Genomic DNA, 23,888 nt, shown 5'->3' on the forward strand with positions numbered 1-23,888 from the left:
TTATTTCGAAAGCCGTTTTCGCAGAATTTCTATAAGATTTTCAATAGCACTTGGTCCAGGAATACCATGCTCGACGGAATCATGATGAAGCTTGCCGTCGAGATAGATGTCAAATTTTCCTCGGTTGGAGCTCTCGCTTGTTTTGGTCATCAAAATAAGATCGATTCTAAAAATCTATAAAGATAATTATTTCAAGAGAGTTTTACTTTTCTTCGAATTCCATTTCTAGCCGTTCTACAAGCATGTTGTATCGCTCATTTCCCGATAAGCTGCCTGAGCTTTGCCGGTGGTGGTAGCTACAATAATTGAATAAGCCGAATATCAAATAGTTTCAACCTTTTTTCCTTAAAATTTTTGGTCCAGCTCCCGTTTTTTCGTACCTGTCGCAATAATCAATCTTCAACGAAGTCTTTTCAGGCTCTTTCTTCGGAGTTTTAGCCGATTCTGGTTTTTTGATGATGGTTTTTGTAATTGTTTTTTGTGGAGTAAAAGTTCTCTTGTAGTTTGTTCCCGGAGCAGTTTGACAAAGATCCATCTTTATTTATTTAACTTTGTATAAAAAAAAATTTGCCAAAGTTTCGCAACTCGATTTGTAAATCTCCCTGAGACGTGTTCACAGGTGCTTATTGGCTCTCTAGGTGCATCATGACCAGTACATATACAGTATATGATATACTTTGGGACTTTGGAAATCAGCTTATCTTTATTTCTGTCGAGGCAATAATTCAAAGAAGAAAGCAGTTAAATATGTATATTTCCGATCGGCTTTCATGGTGATTTAAAAAGTTTGTTGGACCAGTATAATCGTGGTAGTCGGATAACAGCAGCATCAGCGGAGCCTCTCGCAAGACCCATCTCGCCTTCTTCGCCCCACTCATCTTTTTCATAGTCATAAGAAGCTACGACATCGAGAGATTCTAAAATAATAAGTAATTATTATCCGAAAGAAACTTAAATTTTCAAACCTGTATCGTTCTCCCATCCGCCAACCATGAAAATCTTTTTGTCAGCCATTCCACAAGCCGACATATACTGAATTCTCGGCGCAGTCATCAATTCAAGCCAGGTGTTGAATTTCGTGTTGTAAACCTGCGAAATTCAATAAGCGTCAAATATGATTCCAACGATTTACCTCGACTCCAGCGCGAGTTTGCTCTTGTCCGCCAACAACGAAGACTTTGAATCCGTGCGAAATCATTGTGTGCGAATCGCGAGGATTGTTCATTGGCGCACGTTCCATCCATCGATCAAAATCTGGGTTGTATTCGAAGACGTCCTCGATTCCAGTCTCGCGAGTGGATGTGATACCTCCGGAAACCATGATCTAAAAGCCTTTTATTACCCATCATTACCAACCATAGTCTACCTTTCCAGCTTGTGTAATACAAGCTGCATGTCTGAAGAGCGACTCATTCAATGGCGCAGTAAATTCCCACTCTTCCGTCATCATTTCGAACCGCTCCATAGATCTAGTGTAGCCAGCTGGAGTCAATCCACCAAGGGCAAAGAGATATTCTCCAAGAGCAACGAGCTGAAAACACGCTCTTGGGGTCTTCATCGATGGCAGTTTCTTCCAAGTCCCGTCAGTAAGATCGAGTCGCCAGACTTCATCGATGATGACTGAGAAGCTGTCGAAACCGCCGGCGATGTAAAGACAGGGACCAACAACAACACATTGATGCAAGCATAGTTTTTCTGGCATGCGGGCGATTGTGTTTGTTGTAAAGGTCTAAAACGGAGGTTATATATTTGTAATCGTTTATATTTTCACTTGCCTTAGGGTGGAGCGCTACAACTGAGTTATCATAAACATGGTGATCCTCGCCGTCGTAAATTCCTCCTTTGAACTCGTCAATGATGGGGACAGACCCGCCAGTAATGACTAGTGATTCTGCACCACGCATGTTTCCACAGGGAACGCAGTTGTTTTTCTTGTTTTTGATGACTTGTGCGACGGCTTCGGTAACCTTGGCTGAACCGATGACCATGATGTCCTTGGAAATCACTTCTTCGAGATCTGCTAGGGTCATCAAGTCAAACCGAATTGCTATTAACATTTTAAAAAGGGCGATTCAAATGATCAAAACCTTTGGTAGCAACTTCAGCGAAGTCATCAGCTCTTTCATCCGCGTTCACATCCGCCCATCGTTTGACAAGGTTGAAAAGGTTGACTTCTCCCTTTGAAGCGGGAAATTCCACCTCAATGTCATTATCCTGAATGTAGTCAGTAAGCCAATCGATTGGCAGTTCTTTGAAGGCATCGGTCTTGGCAACAGAGATGAAATTTTTCAGAGTGTAGGATCGAGCACGCTCGGTCAAAGATGCGATCTCGTGATTTGAACCAAGAAGTTGAAGCTCGATACAGTTTTCGGGACGAATTCGGCTGATCAGCCAGTCAATCAAAATATCCTACCGAAAATAATTTTTTGTTCTTTAAAGATTTCCTACCGAAAGTCGTTTGATATCAAGTTCCGTGCAAAGAATAAGCATCTCCCGAGCAATCGTCTGAGTCAAATTAGAAATTGTTCCCGTGTACAAAAAGTTGATGATCTTTTCAAAGAGCTCTTTCGATGCTCCGGAAGTCAGGTCGAGATCAACAACGTCATCTTCGATTTGTTTCTTGAAGAAGCCAGAGACGGACGCAAGGATGAATCTATGCGCGAGAACATTGTCGAAATGAGACCAGCTCAAGTCGGACTTTGTTTCTGTGTCAGTTTGAAGGGTTTTCTGCTGTCGCCACTGGGCGGTGAGTGCAAGATGGATGAATTGAGCTGCTTCTTTGTGGTTTCTAGAGACCTTTGAAGATGAAAACGAGACGATAAACAGTACCTGTGTTTGTATCGAATGCCAGAAATATCGGACTCTTCGTCTTTATCAGGCCCGAGCATCTTATCATACTCTTCGCAGCCTGTAATAATGAGCGGAAGTGAGAATTCCGTCGCCAGATCCATCAGATCTGATCGGTTCCGTTTCGAGATCAAAAGCTCGCCAGTGTAAAAGAAGTTAATAAGAGCAGGAATCGAAGGAAGATCACCAAGATCGGGGAAAGCTGTGAAGCTACTTTCCTCCTTTTTAGTTGTTTCTTCGTAAGTTGGTGGAAGATCATCTGAAAATTTTTAGAAAATAGAAAAATTCAATAATTAATTTACCTGGTCCATCATTTTCCATTTGAAATTTGGCCGCTGCGATGACTTCTGCTTCTTTTTTCTCGATCGACATTTCTGTACTGTCTGTATCTTTCCCATCGTTATCGGATTTCTTTAATTCATCAGTTTCTACTTTGACAGAGTCTTCTGTAGGTGGAGCTTCTAGTGTCACGAGGGACTCTTCTGGTTTTGATTCATCTTCTTTCTTTTCTTCTGCTTCCTCCGATTTTTCAGTGATTTCCAAAACAGCAGCAGCTTTTTCCTCGATTTCTTCAACACTTATATCAGGCTTTGCGGTTCGATCGACTGCTGGTGGCTCGGAGGGATGACTTTCTTCGAGATCTCCTGTATCAACCAGCTTTTCTTCCTCTTCATATCCTTCCGGCGGCGCTTGAACCTGGTCCATCTTTTTCTTAACCGGCTCTGGCTCCGGATGATCAGCCATCAGATCTTCTAGAACCTTTAGTTTCTCCTGCAAGTCTCTCAGATTCTTCTCTGCAAAAGCTCTGTTTTCCTGCGAGTCTTCGTATTTTGGCGGAGCTTCTGGATCGGTTGTTTCTTCATCTTTTTCTGGCTCTGGTTTGATTCGTTCTTCGTCGCTTAGTTTGGATACGAAGTTGACGGCCTTATTGAGAAGAGTTTCGCCTCCAATGGCGAGAATGACTTGGGAATGAGCATCGCCGTATTTGCCGAAGTCAATATCTGTTGCTATTCTAGCGTCGCGACAAATTCTAAGCTCTTCCTAAAACATATCAGAATAGAATCAAACTTCTCATTTTTTCTATACCTGAAGCTCATTTGGCCAACCTTCATAAGTCAGTTCTTCACCTCTTTGGCCACCCAGTCTTCGTCTGACCTTCAAAATTCCCGTAAATCTCTTCTACAAATCTCTAAAATGAAAGCTTACCGCACTGAATAAGCCAGTAATCGGCATCGTAGCAACTCAAAAATTGAGTTTCCAAGGAATTTCTTCAACGCCGTGTTTTCAGATAAGCGTCGATGGGGATTGCACCAAGCATCGGTACTCCACCACTACCTGGGGGCGAAAGAGGGCACTAACGCTCGCCAATCGCTGCTCGCGCGTATTTTTTCGGGAAAATTGTTTTATCAGTCCTTTACGAGCTGGGACTTGATCAGATTAGAAAGGGTGCGAAAAGGGGGAGTTCAAGCGCTTTATTGGACTCTTTTATCTGATTATTAGCTTCTTGAGAAGGTTGTTGTCAATAAGTTTCTAGGGCTAAACGTTTATTCACACGATCAAATATTCAAATTAATTTCACAGCTTGCAGATTGCTTTAACGGCATATAAGCAGGTGGCGGACCTCTTCTGAAAGGCGTCAATGGTGGGTTTTCCTTTTCTTTTCCCTATTTTGGTGATTTTTAGGTTTTCTTAAAATAATTTTAAAATGCATTAAAACCATGGCTTTGATTCGCGAGGAGAGTTGTTTCCAGAAATATATTTGTAAACAAAGGTATAGTGCGAATTGATATATCTGATAAACCGCCTTGCAAACACCTGCTGACCTAAAGAATCGATTTTAGTAAAAAATTAAAGAATATTTTACCTCGAATGAGATCAATGATGCTCAACCCAAGAAACAGACTCAAAGCTCCTCCAATATCAGACAGTAAGCCAACTCGACTGTAGTCTTCTCTTTCTGTATAGATCGTTCCAGCGACTTCGGACATTCTGATCTTTTCCAAGCTCAAAATTAGCAATTTATGAAATGCTAGAATGAGAAAATTGAGATCGTTGTCTTGACAGAAATCAGCTTTATATCTGTAACTTCGATGTGTTCCACATTTTCTTTCGCGTCCGAATCGTCATCGCCGATGCCCATTTTGTTGTTGCGCAAGAACTCGATCTTCTTTTCGTCTAGTTTATTATACTAAAATGGCGATAGTGAAGCTGCTTTTATGCAACTTTATCAACATGAATATTATCTTGAGCAACAGTTTTGTGATGACATGAAGGAGGACAATCATTCGCCTTGCTTTCTTGGTCCATCTAAAATTTCCGATTAGTCGTTGAACCTCCGCCAAATTGACCTTGATTGTGCTGACGCAGATTGCATGATCGGAAAAATCGCATTCTGGCAAGTTTGTGATGTTAAACAACTCATATCCGTCTGCATACGGGATTAATAGATTCAGATTGTAAATGACTTGATAATTGACTTATCCCTGAACTTGAGCGTAAGTTGGGTAGCAGCCGCAAACATCAAGAACTTGTTGTAGAAAGTTCTTGTAGCTGCATCGATCGAAAGTGTACTAAAAGAGATATTTGATTTAAACTTTAAATTTTAAAGAAAAATACAGTTTCGTACATTTTCGCCTTTTTCGCATCTCGTAAACGGGTCCCCTAGAAGTTTCGTTTCAATTTGAATGATGTCTACAACTGGAGTCAAATCCTTGACGAGGGGGACCGAGTGCGACTCTTTGATGATCTTCTCCTCGGGATGAAGATAGTACATATTCAGAGCGTTGTTGAATCCGTTCCAGCCAAAAGTACTGTCGCTTCTATTGTACCCGATTGTCAATTCAAGTCGTTTAATCAAGTCCGCCGGCTTCTGTTCTGGCGGATCCTTTTTGTTTCCCGACAATCCGCCCATAAGAAGAGTCGATAAGATAGCAAGTTTCGATTGCCGCTCTTTTTGCGCTTTGATTTTCGCCAAGTTCAGTTCGATACAATAACCCATTAGAGTCCACTTTGGCGCCCAATAATCGAGACAGTCGATGTTTTGGAGCTTTATTGGGGCAAAATTAGAACGCTTGTGGCTTTCTCCATGATTTTTAGAAATATAAACCCCTTGCCTGACATTCGATAAGAAAATATTGAGGTCTCGTTTGGTAGAAAAACTCCATCATGCTCAAATCTTATTTTTGAGGAAAAATTAAACTAGCCATGCTGGTCTTATTACCGCTGAAATTTTCCCATTTTTTCTTCACTTTCTCAATCAGCGTATCTGGAATGGATATGTTGTAGGCTGCTTTTTGAAGAATGAGCTGAGAAAGTTGCGATTCTTCTTGAGTGAAAGTTCCGTAGTCGCCGTACAAGCTCATGATGTTGATTTTGTCGCCTCCTTTTAGCTGCTGCACACGTTTCTGAAAAATATTCATGCATAAAAGGGTCTGAAAGCAATAGTACCTTGGAATGCATTGAATCCGAGCAGAGGATGATTGTCGGAAAGACCGATTCTTCCGCGTCAGGACGCAGTTCGGTTTGAGAAATCGTCGAAGTTCTAAAGTTTTTTTTTTCTTGCTGAAATTTTAATTTTGCCGCGTTAAAATTTGGCTCACACCTACAGTAGATCCCGATCAAGTGCAAAAACAACGATTCTAGTGCATGCAAGCTCAACAAAAATGTTTTCAAAAAGACCTCAGTTTTCAAATTCAAAAATGAGCGAGAGAAGACTGGTAGATGAAATGCCTCCGATGTTTCCCGAAGAGGAAGAAATAGCGCGAAAACGAGCAAATGCGCATTTGGCGGCCGGTGTTTCCTCCGGATTTACAGTTGTCAAAATTATTGATCATTTCCGACCGAGAAGTCTGAATACGTTTTCCGCGAGGATAAACTTTTTTTCGATGGGCTTGATTTTTGGAATGATGGTTTTCCCCTCCAGCGCGTGGTACAAAGATATCGTTAATCAACTACCAAATGGATATTTTCGCGAAGTTCATGTTAACGGATTGGCTTGGACGAAAGAAGAAAGGGTTAATTACTTCGAAGCTAATCCAAAAGGTGTTGTTTTGAATCAAAACGCCGACTAAAATAATATTAATCTTGGTCTTTAGAAAAAGAACAAAGAGAAAAACTTATCGGAATCTATTCGCTTCCTTACATTCCTCCTCCAGGTCAAGGTTTTCTAGCGAATAATGTTATACTTTCAATCACTCGCAAATTCAAATCGAAAACCGTGCAAAGCGACATCGGGAAACTTCATCACTTACGCTGATTTACGTCGACTTACCGCTTCCGAAATCGTATCAACGAATAAGCTATATTGTGGAGAGTGAAGATCGCCCCAAAAATCGTAATGATGATTATCAGCCGATTGAAAATGCTCCCTCCCTTTATTATCTTTCTCAAAGTTCTCAAAGTGAATAAATACTCTCTTTTATTTTCGATGTTTTGAAACTAGTCCTTCCATATTCGCATCATGACGCATGAATAAAACGACGTCTAGTTCAACAATTTGAATGCATAAGTTTAAATATCAAACAGAATCGATCGTCAAGAAGCAGCAATGGTCAGGGCTAATGATCAGTGATTTTAGTCTTGCATGACAGATGCATTTTAAATTGTTTAAAAGCCAAAATAGATTAATTTTATTAACCGTATGGAGTAATGAGTTGATGACTTAGTGCCAAACTTTAGTCTTAGTTTTATCATAATAAAAATGTCATTTCTAGGTCTTTCGTCATTGACTCTCGATTTAAAGAATCTTCTCAGATTTGTAAAAATGAAACCAGATCTTATACGATAATTTATGTGTCTCTTTATCAGATCACCTTATTTGAGAGCACTTTCATTGCTTCTTTTTCTTCGCCAGACTTTTTGCATAATCGAGATAGAATTGACAGAAGACAAAATATGGGAAAGAATAAAATACGACGAGAAAGTCGACGGAGTCTCATTTTACTGCAGCATTGAAAGGGCCGCATTATTCTTTGACAACGCTTATGGAGATATCGATGGAGTTCTCAAGCTAGAGGCTGGAGACGAAGATGATTTCTGCGTTCTTTCCATGGAAAAAGCTGGAGAATTAGAATGTCTTGTTGAAAAGTTAGAAAGGTTTCGAAAAAACTACGATGAGCAAGGTGATATTTATGATTTTTTATGCGACTGGAATCCAATCGAAACTGTTTCACTGAATCCACTGACTGTCATTAATGGTAGGTTGATGATCTTGAGATGGTATGACGATTTTATTAAAACCACTCTTCAGGACAGATAATACTTTCAAAAGATGAACTGATAGAAATGAGTCTGGAAGATGGCGTTATTGATGAAACAATCGAGCGATTTATTATCCACGATGCAATAATTTTCGAAGGATTCGATGAAGGCATCCTCGCCAAAGCTGGAATAAGCAAAGAAAATCCTCGATGTGGGCTAGAGTTTGTTAAATGTGACGAGGCGCTGGTTGCTCTGGTTAAAGAAACTTACAAAGATTTAGGAAAAGGTCGCAAAAAATGGGCTCAGTCTGCACTCTTTGATTGCATAACCTTAGAATAAAGGAAATTCAGGCATTTCTCAAGTTTTCACCGACGTAATAGATGGATTGAAGGACCAGGGAAGAGAGTTCCTAACAGATACTTCTGTTTCGAACTCGTTGAATAATGCGCTTTTGGAGCTGGAATTCTTGGACGCAGAATCGATTGATTTTACTGACGAATCCGTTCAAAACGATATTGTTTCTGGTATTTGCGAACAACTCAAGAAACAGGGACAAGAAAATATCTTCACTACTGTCGTCCAAGGATGCAACAAAGTAACGCTTGATCTTTGTCTCGAGGAAGATGACCAGGTTTCAATCAGCATTCCGCTCAATTCGACGAACTTGGACAAAATCGAAGCTTCGGCAGATGCGATTGCTGCAAGAGAAAAGAAACTTGAATATGAAAAGAATATCCTGGTCCAAGTTATGAAAGAAACGAGAAGTCTAAAAGTCACATTGTCTGAAATCGAGAATTTATGGATGAAAACAACTTTAAAATTATTCTTCATTTACGTTAATGATAAGGTTAAAAAAGGCACTGTCATTGCTTTTCTATCAAAAGCTGATTGCCTCGCTGCCGGAGCGAAGGCGGATCAATCACTTGCTCAGCAGCAGGATTTAATCAACGTTAATTTTCCGATCTTGCACTCAAAGATTTTCTACTACCCAAATGAACTTGAAGATATCAAAGAAGCAATTGGCCCTGAAAAAGCGGCACAAATAAAAGCTGATTCGAAAATCGTGGCAAAAGATATCATGGAAGCATTTACCGACGGAATAAGCGACGGATTCAATGGCTTCCGAATATTCAACATCGAACACGCTGGTTTTCGTCGAATCAGTCCTAATTATGGAGACATGGTTGATCTCGCAACTGAATATGGTACTGGGCAAATTTCAGACATTGTAATCACGCTTTATTCAAATACCGATACGACAAATTTCGCCGAAATGTTCAAGTTCGTCACAAATTCCATCGGACAGCAACTTGAGCAAATAATCAAGAGCAGAAACATTGAATACATTAAAAACGAAGATGAAATCGTTAAGCAGGTTTTACAAATTAATGAAATCAAAAACCAAAGGACATTTATTAAAAGCAAGGAGCGAAATTTTCAAGGTAAAAAAAACAAGGTTTATTTTTCACAGATTTACTGTTTCAGCGAAAGCCATTCAATTTACGGAGCCAAGAAACGCTTCTGAGTTTTTTTCCATAAAAATTGCGTTTATTTGTTTCATGGTATTTACTACTGTCATTTGTTGTACAACGATGTATGTGACGAAGACCGCGCAGCCGAAACACTGGGTCTTTCTAAAGAAGCGGTCAAAAATTTATATGCTACTTCATTTTTTTTACAATTTTATGAGCTCCTAAAAGACCTTTATCCTCTTCTCGCGAATGTACAGCAACTACAACAAAGTCGACAATGCGATAAACTATGCCACAAGCAAAGGACTCATTCATGAGCCCGAGGAGATAGTTGTCGCGTACTTATTCGCCAATCCTTTTCTCGCGCTACTTTTGGTCTTCATCTGGTGGGCGGTCATTCTAGGTTTCGAAGCAAATGGAGCTCCGATCTTCGTGCTTTTTCCGCTGGCGATGTGCATTTATGTGATACAGTCGTTGGCGCTGGATATTCCATCGTTGTTCATTACTTATTTTTATATGACGAGATACAAGGCCGGAAGTATTGTAATTCGAGTTACAGGAATGGGTTGAGATAGAGTCTGTTGGGCTTCATAACAGGCGATTCTCGACCTCTTGAAAGTCATCATCGAAATAGTGCTGTCTGGCGTTGAAGCTATCTTCGTCCTCTTTTCTCATTTAAAGTCGTACCTCGCTCTAATAAAAACTATGGGCTCAGATAGGGTTGGCTCCGACCTCAGAAACTACAAGAAAAGAATTATCAGCCTGGCGACGATTGCAATTTCACCGTTTTTAATTTGCTTTCCGTCCATAAAATACTTGTCCTTATTTCAAAATTTGCTCGGCGCAGGAATGGGATCCTTTTTTATAGCAAAAAAAAATAATTTTTGAGTAGTTTGAAAAATTCCTAATAAGTAATCAACGAATTCGAACCAACAACGTACGATCCGAAAGCGTTCATTGTCGAGGAAGTTAAAGATGATGGATACGCTAAATTTAGCTTTCGCAACAACGAATACGGCCGGCTCAAAAACAAAACAGAGGGACTGGCGAATTTCTTTCGTTCCAACTTTGGCGACTTGTCTGACAACAGGCAACGCTCGAGTGATTGCGTCAAGACCATTGTCGACCCAATCTTTGACCCTCCAAAATTTCATTCTTTTCCGACTCCATTTGCAGCTGGTTGCATCAATCAAACTGAAAGAGCATTCATTGGATTTATTTTTGCAGCTCTCCTTGCGATTGTCAGCTTCTTCATCTTCCTTGTAAGTATTTCTATCAAACAGTTGCTTCACTTATCTTGTAGAGATTTAGCTGGCCGTATGTGCTCGACTGGATGGAAATTGAAAACTTTATCCCAATCATTTGCGGCGCAAGGGACGGCAATCGTAGGACTGTTGGCACCAATGTTAGAGAAGAAGACATCCAAGAACTCTACGAGAAAATCGACAGTTCAAGAAAGCTCTCTTGCTCGTGTCTTTATAGAATCATGAAGCCGACACGTGAATCAATGGAGAAAAATAGAAAAAAGATCAAGCAAAGATTTGAAGAAATCAACAAGGAAAAAAGGGAGGCAGAAACGTTTTGGTCGGATTTCAGACAGCTAGAGGAGAAACCTACTTTGCTTGAAAAGCTCTCAAGATTCTTTAGATCTGCTCCAATTTCAGCGGAAAAAGCAAGTATTGTTAATTCGAAAGAAGTTGGAACAGATACTTATCCAGATCCGCCAATCTTCATCGCAAAAAGGAACGAGTAAAGAAAAACTAAGTATGCTATTTCTTTTATTTCAAGGGGAAAAATCGGTCTCAAGCTCGTAAAAGGCGTTTTGATGCTAAAAATCCAGTTCAAAAACCCATCTTCGGTCGGAATAAAAAGACTATGAATAACTACAATGACATGAAGAATAAATCTGCTCAGGAACAGTTTGACTTCGTCCAAAGACTAAGCAAGGAAGAAAAGAGACGAATATACAGTCGAGCTGAAGTGTCAATAGAAAGACATATGCACCGTCAGAAAGTCTTTCGGCTCCAAGGGGATGAAGACTACAACCCAATTTTGGCTGAAATTCAACTCGAAGATGACCCAAAATTGAAAAAGGAAGAGGCTGGCAAGTTGGCACCCGTGATGGTTCGGACGAAACCGGTCCAACAGCAACACATAATCAGAGCGATGGTCATGGACATAACTGAATTTGAAGCTGAAAAATAGCTGAACTCTTATTATTTTCATTTATTATTACTTCACTTAAATAAACAAGAAAATACTTTTTTAGTCACAGGCATATTCATAGGCCCACGAAAATCGTCCGTCTTTCAGTTTCTGACAGCACTCTTTATCAACTTCATTGCATATTTTCAGAAAAGTAATCATCTCCTTAATTCTGGGCGAAAACAACTCTCGCCAAAGAGCCGTTTCCTCTGGGTACTCTTCCCTGACGTTGATTTTTCGAGACGTTCCCTTTGCACCGTTGAGGCAGTACTTGATCGGGCTGGAGAGGCACGGAAATCCCTTTTCTTCATCTATGTAGAACTGCAAAGAATCTTTTTCCAATCCGATGAATTCGAGGAGACGACCCCATTCTTCGTTGGGATTGGAGATTAAGCTCTCGCCATCAAGGAGGAGAACATTTTCTTCACTAAAATACCATTGCAGTTGGCAAAACACGCGTTAAATTACCCGAATTGCTCAATAAAAGGTGTAATTGCATGCACATATTCGTCAAAACCGATACTTACTGTCTTCCCATCAACTTGATTCTCAAGTTTTGATTTCACCTCATCCGTAAAAACCTTGATCTCCTCGTCTAAACCGCCTTTCAAACAAGCTCTGCATCTTTTTAATTCCATTTCCGAGTCGCCGTTCTCTTTCTTGATTTCTGTCCGACGATCTTTCATTTTGAACTGAGAAAATACTCTCGGAATCGGGTCACAGGCGATGGCAATGATTTTTGTGTTGGGTGCGACGATTTTCATTGCTTCGGCAGTAAATGCGGCACTTTTGCCAGAATACTGTTTTTTGGATTCAAAACCGAAGAAATTTGCTTCAGAAAAATAGTCTATTGAATCCTTTCCTCGGGTGATTTTTCAATCAAAATCTCATCCCTCGCCACAGCCGGCAAAGAAGACTTGTACATCTTCAGTAAATGCTCATACTGCTCTGGCCTTCCTCTGATTATATCTTGGGAGATCATATTGTTGAAAAACTTCGGTTCAAGCGTTTTCATCGTTACACTGGGATGGCAGTCGAGAAATTGAAGAGTTCCAGTCCCACACTTTGCGAAGCCGACGCCGATTATGTCTGGTAAACGTCGCTCGAGAGGTTCCAGGCTCTGGAAGAATAAATAGAAATCTTCAAGGCCCTCGAATCGAGCTTACCTTTCTGATTTCCACGGGACAGGCATGCTCCATAACCGCCCCCTCATGATAAGCTTTGTCTTTCGACTCCTCCATCAAAATCGTTGTCGGTTTTAGATTTCTTCTTATTGCTGAAAAATCCTCTGCTGGCACATGCTTCAAAATATACTTTTCAAGCTCTTCAAATTCCTCTTTTTTGATGTGCGAATGAAGGAAGTATGCGTCCAAAATTGCATCGTTTTTTATTTCCGGGTTGAAATAATTATACGCATTATGCGCGGAAATTGCAGCACAGAAAACAATCGCAGCAATGTTCAATTTTTTGTTTTCAAACGGTAAGTATTTCTTCCAATTGTTTTCAGTCGACATTTTCTCTTGTCAATTTAACGATGAACGTGGATGATAAGTGATGTTTTGAGTGAGGGGTACAAACCGCCCCGAGGATATTTCTAGTATTTTTTAAGCGATTTGAGGTCTTTTTTTCCGGCTAAATGATTGCAGCATCAACTAAAAAGGAAAAATATAGGCAACAGAAAAATCCTAAGGTCCACAAAGACCCTGAGTCTTCTTCTAAAAAAGCAATAAAATCGAGGCTTATCCGTATAAGCAATCTAGTAATGCGTTCTATAAAAACCAGTGCACTCGATTTGGTCATTAAAGACTAAGCAATGCAGCGCAAGCATTAAATTTTCATCCACAACTGTCGAACTTTCTCAAGAAAACATTTTCTCGTCCTCAAACGTCGCGAGAAAAGAAACACAAGAGAGCAATGAAAAATGTTTTATTTACTTATCTCCTTCGATCAAGCTTAGCGATGGTGGAGAACTGTTTTACATGTAAGAATTGGGATGACTGCAATTTTATTGGTTTCGGCCATGTTGAAGGGAAGAGAGAGGTCAAACCGTATTTGAATCAGTCAGGAAGGGTTCGATTTGCAATCTTGATAAAACTAGCCAGTTTTCTTCCTTGATTTCAAACTTCGACCCTCGAAAGACGCTTTTTATATTACGTGTTCGCGGCTCATCCACGTCTCTGAAATTCCCGGTCCCTTCCGAATCAAGCGGCTCAGAATCAGTCAATCTTCTTTGTCAAACAACTTGGAAGGAATCGCCGATTTTACGAATTTAGAAGTACTCAACGCTTCGAACACTGGTTTGACCTCCATCGATAACGACCTCCAGTCTCTGAAAAATTTATGGATGCTGGACGTGTCCTGGAACATGTTATTGTTCCTTCCAGGGAATCTCAAGGAGCTTCGAGCGGTTATTTTGCTTCACGGGAATCCATTCCAGTGCTCTTGCGATTTGGCAGCGATTGTCTCTGAAATTCATTTTGTCGATGGCCCCACTGCAGCAACTTGCGATACTTTTGGAGATCTTGTTCCGCTGCGAAAATTGATCAGTTTGACGGAGGAAAATGTCCAATGCGCAACTGAAAGCGCCCAAGACATCCCAATGTACATCATTTTCTTCAGCTGGGTCGTTGGACTCATGGTTACTTTGTACAGATACTCGAAAGCGGAATCGAACAGTAGTGAAGAGAACTACAACAAAATCGATCCAGTAGAACTTGAACGAATACGAAAAGAAGCGATTGAGATTCAGAATCGGATTAATCAAAATCGAGATTCGGAGATGCAAAAAATCAGGCACAGGCGATCGAAATGCCCGACTCATTCAAACTGCTCATCTTGTAAAGGTCTATTTAGTTTTATTCTTGCCATCAATGTTCTTGTATAATTTTTAGAGCTTAATACAAGCGGTGTCCAGCCAACGCGATGCACTCATACAGTCGAGTCACTGAGGAATAAGTTCAAAGAAAGCGGACGTCAAATGTGCAAACCAAGAGTTCGCGAATGTGAAGCCTTCGACGACATATCCATGAACGCCGCCACTAGTCGACATTTCAAAGTGAGAAACAAGAATTAAAACCGTTTGTTGGGATAAATATTTTAGTACAACCTGGCAGATGCGATGGAAAGGCGCCTCGAGGAGAGCATGAATGATATAGGAACTGGTTTGTTTTCATTTTGAATTCATCCCACAAGATTTTGAACTGCCCGGAAAAGCTTCAAAGTACGACTCGTTTTCTGTATCGCATCATTCCAATCACTCATCTCGGTACAACTCCCGACGGGCTTCAATCCGACCATCTTCAGGATACGATTTTGCTCTCGAGCGAGCTCCAAACGAGTCAATTTACGACTCTGCTAATCCAGCGAAAAATCGCATCCATCGCCAACGAACACTTCCAGTTAAGGATCATAAATATGATAGTTTCAATTGAAACTTATAAATATTCAAATATTTAAAATAAATGATCCATCGGAACAGCTCGTCGAGGCTGGCCGTACTCAAAGCACTCTTCTCTCGGACAATCGTACGATTCTTCTTATGGCGTCCAAGCAGCAAGCAGTTATGATAACGTCATAGCAAATCTGCCTAAGAGTCCACATCCTCAGCTTCACAAGCAACGATCCCGCTCGCCAATGAGAATGGCATCACTAGATGTGTACTCTCCAAGGCCACCTTCATCTCGACGTGATTCTGACTGTATTTATGAAGGTTTGGGGTTCGCAATTAGATTGATAGCAAAAAGTATTGAAAAAATGGTGAACGCCAGATTACGACCCCGTCGAAGAATCAGTCGATGGCTTTTGAGGACATTTAAGAACAGGCTTTTTATATATTTATTTTTTGTCCAATAAAAAACTGTTTTGGAAGCGTTTTTATTTGAAACTTGAAGGAAATTCAGGCTTGTTATTTATTCAATTTTCAAAACTCGGGCGATATTCTTCTTCCTCCGGAAGATCTTGGACGAAGAATGGGATTCTGAACTGACGAAGCGCGGAAATCATTTGACGGTATTCTCAGCCTGACTTTTGAGTTTTCTCGCATCGCGCTAGAATCTTGTGAGCATTCATTGAAATGACCGAACTATACCTTGTTATTCCATGTTGGATATAATCGTACATTTTCGCTTTGTCAGTCTTGTAAGTCTTCGCCATCGCTTCTATCGCATCCATCAGCTTCGGATCAGCACTAAAAGCGACTCAAAAAGGCGCATAAAGTCGACAACTCACCCTCTGTGAGACGTAGACAGCTGTTCTGCAAGATCTTCGATGATTTCTACGTTCAAGCTGCTCATGTCTGTCATCACCATCGTTAGATTCGCCTCGGAAAGTCGCATCACACCACAAATCTTTTGCAAAACAGATATTTCTTGCGCTGCCTTCGTCTTCATATTTTTAGCTTGAATGTTTAAAGAAATGAAGATTCACTATTAAAAACATACCTGCTAGATCTGCAGATATTTTTTGACGCTCATTCTGAATTCTGAAGGTTTCCTCGAACTTAATTTGCTCAAGAGCAGAATCGCGCAGGACGCCATCAAATGAGATGTGGTCGACGTTGTCATCAAGAGAATCGATTCGCTTCGTCACCGAATCATCTTTTTTCGAAAACGATCGTTCTCGTTCTATATCTGCATGCTCTTCAATTCTAGCTTGCTCAGATTTCGAAGACTCGTAAAGGCGGACAATGTCGCTCGGTTCAACTCCTTTCAATCGGTTTTCAAATGCAGTAACAAAGAGAATCCCTTTCAGGTCAATAAGGGTCTAAAACATAAATACGCAAATGTTCTAAGATAGATTTTTACCTGATAGATTTCCTTGTATTTTAAGACTTTCTCAAGTCCATTCACGCGTTCTTGCACTAGAATCTCGCCAAATATTTGAACAAAAAGCTGATCACTTCCTCTCGGATTGTTTTCGTTCTTAATCTCTTTGAGTTCTTCTGTAGTTTTTATAAAACAAGCCGTCCATTTTTCTTCGTAGTCAACGAGGCGATCAGAATAGGACCTGTCACGAACGATGTTTTCGAATTCTTGGTGGTAAGAAACAATGAAATTTGATGATGTTTCTGCAAATTTTTTCGTGCTACTTTCATCTTCCAGTCGCTCTTGCAGTTCTCTTTGAAAGGAATAGTTGACTGCATAGTAATCTATGTTTATACCTTTTTTGTTCTTTAGAAAGTGTAAGTTCTAAGAGCGACCTATTGAGTTTCTTCGCTTTTGGCCTTGAAGACTTTGAGCTCTTTGTGTTTCTTCGAAGCGATTCATCGAGAGAATCTTTCGTGTCTCTGTTTCGTCGATTTTCTGATTCATCGACAAAATCTTGAAGCTTTCGGAGTTTCTGGCGGTCCATTTTCAAGTCCGACAAGTAGTTTTGAAACACTAAAAATTTTTATTTCAATGTCATCTTTTTATTCACCTGAGCAAATTCTATTAGCCATTTGAGCTTCAATGTTCGCCACATCTTTCAGAAGCTTCGACGCACTCTGAAGATCAAAGTCCGCTAGAATATCCAAAAACTCGCTCAAGTCAATGTTTTTCAAGTTCTTTCTCGCCAGAAGATCGGCGATAAACTCTCGTTTTGCTTTTTTGAAATCAACAACGATTTCGTTTTCATGATCGTCAAGAGCATCGTCCAACAAGTTGTTGAATTCGTCGCGAATTTGTAGAATTTCGCCGAGAACAGAATTCAGCATTTCCTTTTTTCGATTTTGGGGAATTTTTATTTCTGTTGCAATCGAATCTAGATCACTTTCGATCTTTTCTTTCGCCGTGTTCCAGTCGGACTTTCTTTGCTGCCAGCGATAAACCCATATTTTCGCAAGAGCCAAACGGTTTTTCAGAATTTTTTCGATTCTAGCTTTATATTTCGATAACTCATCGGAAAAGAGATGCTCAGCATCTCGCAAAAGCTTGTATTTAATTTCTCCAGTCATGTAGCCGAGATCAAGCTGTGAAGCGAGTCGCGCGAGTTTGAGTCTTTGGACATTTTCAGACGTATCTTCGAGATCTTTGAACGCTTGAAAAATGTCTGAATAGAGGTGTTCCTCGGATCTTTTGATTTCGTCGAATTCGCAGTTGTGCGCGCTCTTCAACTCATGATCGAATCGATTTAGCTTGACCTCGAACTCTTTCCGCTGGTAAACATCGTTCAGAAACTCAAGTAGATCGCGTCGGATGTGTAAGCCACTTTCCCAAGTCTTGAATGGTATCAGCGGCGTCGATTGAAACAAGTGCCCGGCGAGAATGATCTCGTCATCGTGAAACTCATTTGGAGAAAAATCTGGCTGGATGGAATTCGGGTCTAGTTTAGATGTGTTTTTGACGCTTTGAGGGGGCTGTTGGATTGTCTTAATTCAGTAAATTAAGTTGTTTGTCTCTGATCCATTTCTTGCCTGCTTTGGTTGAGCTACATTCGCGCTTCTTGAGCTGTTGCAGCCCATTTTTCTCTTGGAAAAATTTAAAAACGGAAATAGTAAAAACGCGTATTCACGCGCAAAGGTGAATTTGGGGTGTCATTTAAATTTAACAACACAATTGACAGTGAGATGAAAGAAAATGCTGAGTTCCGTGGTTATGACAACCACCTGAGGCTCCAGCCAAAAGTTAAACATTGATAGTGAGACATCAATGAGTCCTTAAGTTTATGAGCCAATATCAGAAAGATTGGACCTTCTCTGATAGACTATCAGTGATAGAATCTCTGAAATATGAACTGTATAAGTAAAATAGACTGTACAAATTTATTGTCTCTTATGCGGAGAATAATAATACTCTTTACAGTCGTTGGCGTAGATAGTTTCGTTCCTTTCTGACGAAGTTTTCACTTGTTCGGGAGACGCTAAGCTCGCATATTCATTTTCTAATCTTGCCAAACTTTCACGAGCAATAGAGAACTCGCCTTCTTCCATACCTTCACCAACGAACCTTAGACGAATGTTAATTTGTTGGTATTAGTACTGATGAATTTACCAGTGAACAAATGCTCTCTTTGCATACATCAAATCAAATTTTCGATTGACCATTTTAAATACTTCTACGATGTCAAGTCTATTTGTAACAGAGCAAACTGACGGATCAGAAGACTGCAGATCGTATGTTCTTGGAAGAGGTGGTGGTTGCGACTTCGAAGAGTTAAATGCAAGTGACTTTTATCGTAATTTTATTTTTGAACTCTTCCTGAATTCGAGCAGGATTCCAATTTGCAGATTGAGTCCTATTTTGGCAAAAATTGAATTCTTTCTTCAGTTTCTGTATTGTTTTACTGATAGATTCGCTTCTTACATTTCCACGGTATAATAAAGAAGTGCTCAAAAATGGACCTTCTGACTTTTGATTACTTATCGAAATGAATTGATTCTAAAAAAAATAAAGATGCAAACACAAAATTATTCTTCTAACCTCAGACTTGAAGCAAAAACGACTCATCTCATGAATCGAATTGTTTTCTGCAGTATTCTGGCTTTCCGGAGAAATAAGAGGAGCACATGAATATGAAAGATAATTTATCCTTGGCTGCGGAACAAGACTGTTGATAACATTTGAAAAGTTTGCTATCGATGGATCTGTGAATCTTGTAGATGCTGTAATTGACGAAATCACCTTTCAAACATGAAGAATATTTATGCTGAAAGAATGTTTTACCTGTGCAATAAGGCGGTTCGTATTATAAAAGCTCGGTATTTCTACGTCCAAATAATTCTGGCATATTTTATATAAAGCTTGATTATCGAACATAATTGAACAGCTAGAAAGATTGCGTCCGTACTGTCTTCCAGCATACAGGAGGGCATTGTAAGGTTCGACCACAGAAGACGCAAATTTAGGCGAAATAAAAACCGGCACTTCCATAATCGGCACCTTAGTTTCCTTGATATATTCAAGGAGTAAGGCCGTCAAGCCAGAACCAGTTCCACCACCATGAGAATGATACACAATTATTCCTTGAAGGGCATCGCACTGTTCTTTGGCGCTTTCTACATTTTTCACCAGAGGCTCAATTATTTCCCTTCCAATCGTATAATGTCCTCTTCCATAGTTACTAGCAGAGTCTTCCTTGCCGTTTATCATGAGCCGTTGATTGTAAAGAGATCCGTAGATCGAGTTTTTGACAGCATCAACGACATTCGGCTCTAAATCGGCCATGACTGCCCGTGGAACCGCTTTTCCAGTTGCTTCAGAGGGTTAAATTTGAACTGTTGATTATTCGTACATTATATATACAGTGCATATTCAACAATTCCTGATTGATAGAAAAAGTCTCGTATGAGTTGTCAAAGGTCGAAAACGAGTCTTCAGGAATGGTTCCATCAGGATTGATGCCATGTTCGTAGCAAAAAAGCTGCCAAGAAGCGGCGCCGATTTGAATTCCCGCCTGACCAACATGAATCGATAATATTTCTCGAGGACTTCTATCTACTCTTTCTCTTGCTCCAAGAGGAGGTGGAGTAATAGGTGGAGGGCTTGGACTTCGTGATCGTGGTGGTGGAGTCTTTGGTTTAGGCTTTGGTTTTTCTCGTCTAAGTTTTTGAAAAGATCTCTTTTGCATTTTCGCACAATTTACTGGGATGAATATTTTGCGCTTATTTGCGGAGGGAGCCGACTAATTACCAACGATCGACATTTTGATTACCAATGTTCATTAATTTTAAGAAAGTCTAGTGATAAAAACTTTTCCTTGAGTTTTTGGTTTTTCTCGCTTATCTTCATCCTTATTGTTTGGCTTTTCAACAAGGTTATTTTTCTCTGGTTCAACTACATTTTTTGACTCCGAGCAGCCCATTTTTTGATATCAGATGAGTTTTTGACGGCATTTGTCAGGAGGAGGGTTAGTTGTCAATGGACACGAGAATAAATAAAGTTCTAACAATTGCTGTTATCGGCAATGTCTAAACATCGTAGTGATGGCCAAAGGGAATCAAACATTCTCTGTGGGAAGCATTTTTTCCTACGAAGGATAAGCGAAAGTGGGTACGCCCAAATACTGTGTATGTGGCTTGTGGTATGCTTGTTGTTAATTCCAACATTGGAAATTTGCATCAAAATAGCAGTAAGTTACCATATAAATATTAATTTTCGATGAAAAAGTTCGAGTTTGAAGATGTGCTACTTGTAAAAAAATAGTTATTTTTTCTCGTTGTATAATTCTAGCACTTTTCTAGGTGGAGATTTTGTTAAGATTATGCACGGAATTTTTTACAAGAACTCATAGAATGGGTGGAACCTAAAGCTGACTATAATTTGTGTTTTCTAAATCTTACAAAATAGTTAATGTCACGGAAAAACGACACGTATTTCTATATTCAGTTATATTCTTATGAGTTCAATATTATCTCTAGAACATCACTTATTATCGTTAGATTTTTTCAATACCGAGATCAGTTTGAAAGCGTAAAAATGGACCCGACACGCGCAGGGATTTCCGCCTCTGCTACAGAAGGGCTCAATCCAGACTCCCTTCAGTCAATCATCGAGGACCCAGAAGGAAATCCCTTTGAGATAATTCTTCCTGATGATAAAATGTAAGTTTTCACGGTATAACGAATAGCTTTAGTCTAATACCTACAAAATTTGTAGGCTACAAATTAGCATAAATTTTAATAGCCCTTTTTAGTGATATAAAAGACCTGGCGGACGAAGCAGCCGATTTGCGCTCAAAATACGAGACCTGCGAACAAGTTTACCTCTGGGCGTGCAGGAAACTCGGCTGCACTCCCGTCACTCCTTTCATCAGAAATATTAATCAGGAGCTTTGCAATTTAGGTGAGTTCTCAATTACTTTTTCCCACAACAAGCTACTCTTAGATGACTACGGCCTCGGAGAACGAGGAACAAAAGCGCTGTCAGTGTCTCTCATCATCAATACAAGCATAATCAGACTTCAATTAGCCAGCAACGCGATTGGTGGCAATGGAACTTACAGTATTTGCAACATGCTGAAGGAGAACTGCTTTATCACAGAATTGGTTTTAGGTGAGTCACAAGACCTGTAGCTTGCCTTCAGTAGCTTGTAATCGTTCATATAATTGACGTAACTTCCTACGTGGCAATGAGCTTCTGAGGAATTAAGGTTTTTGTGGAAATGACTCCTACCTGTAGCCCATTAACAGAGGGCTCCACTTATCGTTAGATTTTGCGTCTTAAAGTATTGGGCTACCTGGTAGACTCTACCTTCAAAAAGAAAAAACTGTGAAAAGTTTGTCTCAAAATCTAAGGCTTATTTTCTCACTAGTTTCCGAAGATAGGCCTACACTTTAAAGACGCAAAGCTAACGATAAAGCCGCACTTTTAGAGGGGCCCTCTTGTATCTCTAACGGTACAAGAGTTCAATTTGTACCTCTCATATCTTTTACGTTGGTTTTTTTATGACAGGACAGCAAGAAAATTTGGTTTTACGAAAAATGATAAGCGTAGATTGCTTTTGCCCTAAAACAGTGAAAAAGACTTGTTGCCGCGTAATGAATATCTTTAAGGGTTATGCTAGCTATTTACTTTTATGCATACTACCGAAAGTGCAAGAACACGTTTCTGCGGGTCTTCGTAGGGTCAACTTTCGCAAACAGAAGAATTTCGAACAAAAATCATTTCTATCGACTTGTAACTTTATTTTAGATAGCAATGATCTTGGCTCCTTTGGGGCAGAATGCGTTTCAAAAATGTGCGAAGACAACCGTTCAATAAAATATCTCTCGTTGCGAAACAACGACTTTCAAGATCAGGACGCGCAAATACTCTGCGATGGAATCAAGGGCTCCCTGACGCTCGAGTACTTGGATCTCTCACAGAACAAGTTCTGCGAGACCCAAGCTATCGGCCAGCTGATCAATCAAAACGAGTCGCTCAAGACGCTGAAGCTGCACTGGAACATGCTCCGGCTCGATGGGATGAAAAGCGTCATCAGTGGATTAAAGGAAAACGTCAGCCTCAAGCATATTGACCTCAGTTGGAATGGCATTGAATCTCGTCATTGCGGCGAGCTTGCAGATGTTCTTACAAGTAAGTTTTCTTATGCTTCTGATCACATGGTCAATGGACCATGTTTTTAGATGGTGCGGTAGAAACGCAACGCAAGCAATTTGGTGTTGCATGAATCATGCAGCATGATGCAACTTGCATCTGTAATTTTAGCCTTGACAAATTTCTATCAATGATTGATAATCAATCTAAGTTTCAGATTAGAAGAAGGACACGTATTTGAGTTTAAAAGTAAAGTTCGAGTTCAGGCATACATTAATGTCACAATCATTGACGATGTCTTGGCCATTGGAATATGCCCGTTACGCACATAATTGTACCCTTTCAAAGTTCCCGGCAATTTTCCGTCATATCAGAACTCTTTTAAAATCGAATTTTGCCGAAAACTTTCTAAACTAGAAACACCTTTTTTCTTGCAATTATTCAACTCTTCTTTTAAGCAAACAACACCTTGCAGCAACTGAACGTCAACAACAACCGAATCGATCCAACAGGCGCGATGACGCTCTGCCGCGGCCTCCAGAACAACGAGTCAATAACTCACTTCCACATCAAAGGCAATCCAATCGGCGAGGACGGCTTCAATGCAATCGTCAGCGCGATCATCTACAACACGCGAAACATCATCGAGCATCTTGAATTTTCAAAAATTGACTTTCCAGCGAAAGAAACTGTTGAACTCATGAAGGAACTCTCCCAAATGAAAAAGTCGTCTCAGTCTGATCATAACTTTCAATTCTGCTGTTGATTTATTTCTCGACAAATAAATTTTATTTTTTTAATAGATAGAAGTATTCAACTTGAACCCTTTTTGATTACTTTCTCCATAATTTAATATGCTTTACTGCCGAACATCGTAGCGGGTACATCGTAGAAAACAGTATCAAGACCACAACGACAATAAGAAAAACGTTACCCTAGCGTATCTATATTCTAACTACATTAGTTGAACTGTCCGATTTCACGGTGAAATGGTATATTGGTTGTGTTTATCGCTAGAAATGGGAGAAAACCTAAGCGGGTAACCGCATAAGACAGATTTAGAGATTCCGTCCGGGTTTTCAATAACGTTTTTTTTTGTTTCTCAAAGAAAGTTTACAAAGCAGTTGATGCATTGGGTCTTTGCGATCAGTTTTAGAACCCTTATGAAAAACAATAATTCTTGTGAATTCCTCTCACTTGAAACTCTTGAATG

At 40.0% G+C, this 23,888-nt stretch overlaps 7 protein-coding genes across 7 annotated transcripts; 3 read left to right on the plus strand and 4 right to left on the minus strand.

Moving 5' to 3' along the window:
• LOC145705260 (uncharacterized) lies at window positions 1-535 on the minus strand. The gene is made up of 3 exons (XM_081782719.1): window positions 381-535; window positions 207-296; window positions 1-166 (listed from the first exon to the last, which is right to left on the minus strand). Exons 1-3 carry the CDS (start codon window positions 533-535, stop codon window positions 1-3), a joined length of 411 nt encoding a protein of 136 aa, XP_081638845.1.
• Window positions 536-692: 157 nt separating this feature from the next.
• LOC145703690 (kelch-like protein 26) lies at window positions 693-4,265 on the minus strand. The gene is made up of 11 exons (XM_081781075.1): window positions 4,054-4,265; window positions 3,934-4,002; window positions 3,150-3,888; window positions 2,830-3,106; window positions 2,449-2,788; window positions 2,088-2,409; window positions 1,776-2,047; window positions 1,367-1,729; window positions 1,133-1,324; window positions 966-1,089; window positions 693-917 (listed from the first exon to the last, which is right to left on the minus strand). The coding sequence occupies exons 1-11, from the start codon at window positions 4,078-4,080 to the stop codon at window positions 769-771; spliced, it is 2,874 nt and encodes a 957-aa protein (XP_081637201.1). The 5' UTR covers window positions 4,081-4,265; the 3' UTR covers window positions 693-768.
• A 2,290-nt stretch (window positions 4,266-6,555) lies between these two features.
• On the plus strand, window positions 6,556-7,259 carry LOC145703973 (uncharacterized). The gene is made up of 3 exons (XM_081781388.1): window positions 6,556-6,888; window positions 6,942-7,001; window positions 7,072-7,259. Exons 1-3 carry the CDS (start codon window positions 6,573-6,575, stop codon window positions 7,161-7,163), a joined length of 468 nt encoding a protein of 155 aa, XP_081637514.1. The 5' UTR covers window positions 6,556-6,572; the 3' UTR covers window positions 7,164-7,259.
• A 366-nt stretch (window positions 7,260-7,625) lies between these two features.
• On the plus strand, window positions 7,626-11,723 carry LOC145705272 (uncharacterized). Its single transcript, XM_081782729.1, has 8 exons — window positions 7,626-8,042; window positions 8,096-8,332; window positions 8,388-9,488; window positions 9,532-9,674; window positions 9,747-9,921; window positions 10,431-10,780; window positions 10,822-11,267; window positions 11,336-11,723. Exons 1-8 carry the CDS (start codon window positions 7,637-7,639, stop codon window positions 11,721-11,723), a joined length of 3,246 nt encoding a protein of 1,081 aa, XP_081638855.1. The 5' UTR covers window positions 7,626-7,636.
• A 25-nt stretch (window positions 11,724-11,748) lies between these two features.
• Window positions 11,749-12,519, minus strand: LOC145703718 (heparan sulfate glucosamine 3-O-sulfotransferase 3B1-like). Its single transcript, XM_081781113.1, has 2 exons — window positions 12,192-12,519; window positions 11,749-12,150 (listed from the first exon to the last, which is right to left on the minus strand). The coding sequence occupies exons 1-2, from the start codon at window positions 12,485-12,487 to the stop codon at window positions 11,784-11,786; spliced, it is 663 nt and encodes a 220-aa protein (XP_081637239.1). The 5' UTR covers window positions 12,488-12,519; the 3' UTR covers window positions 11,749-11,783.
• A 3,033-nt stretch (window positions 12,520-15,552) lies between these two features.
• On the minus strand, window positions 15,553-20,267 carry LOC145705275 (uncharacterized). Its single transcript, XM_081782731.1, has 11 exons — window positions 19,943-20,267; window positions 19,364-19,893; window positions 18,692-18,843; window positions 18,547-18,646; window positions 17,139-18,069; window positions 16,882-17,101; window positions 16,526-16,838; window positions 16,163-16,484; window positions 15,951-16,119; window positions 15,811-15,909; window positions 15,553-15,769 (listed from the first exon to the last, which is right to left on the minus strand). Exons 1-11 carry the CDS (start codon window positions 20,265-20,267, stop codon window positions 15,643-15,645), a joined length of 3,288 nt encoding a protein of 1,095 aa, XP_081638857.1. The 3' UTR covers window positions 15,553-15,642.
• An 845-nt stretch (window positions 20,268-21,112) lies between these two features.
• Window positions 21,113-23,472, plus strand: LOC145702714 (uncharacterized). The gene is made up of 5 exons (XM_081779976.1): window positions 21,113-21,240; window positions 21,333-21,481; window positions 21,524-21,691; window positions 22,331-22,714; window positions 23,134-23,472. Exons 1-5 carry the CDS (start codon window positions 21,116-21,118, stop codon window positions 23,439-23,441), a joined length of 1,134 nt encoding a protein of 377 aa, XP_081636102.1. The 5' UTR covers window positions 21,113-21,115; the 3' UTR covers window positions 23,442-23,472.
• Window positions 23,473-23,888: the final 416 nt, after the last annotated feature.

Source organism: Oikopleura dioica, chromosome PAR, assembly GCF_907165135.1.
Source record: "Oikopleura dioica chromosome PAR, OKI2018_I68_1.0, whole genome shotgun sequence".
Lineage (NCBI taxonomy): Eukaryota > Metazoa > Chordata > Appendicularia > Copelata > Oikopleuridae > Oikopleura > Oikopleura dioica.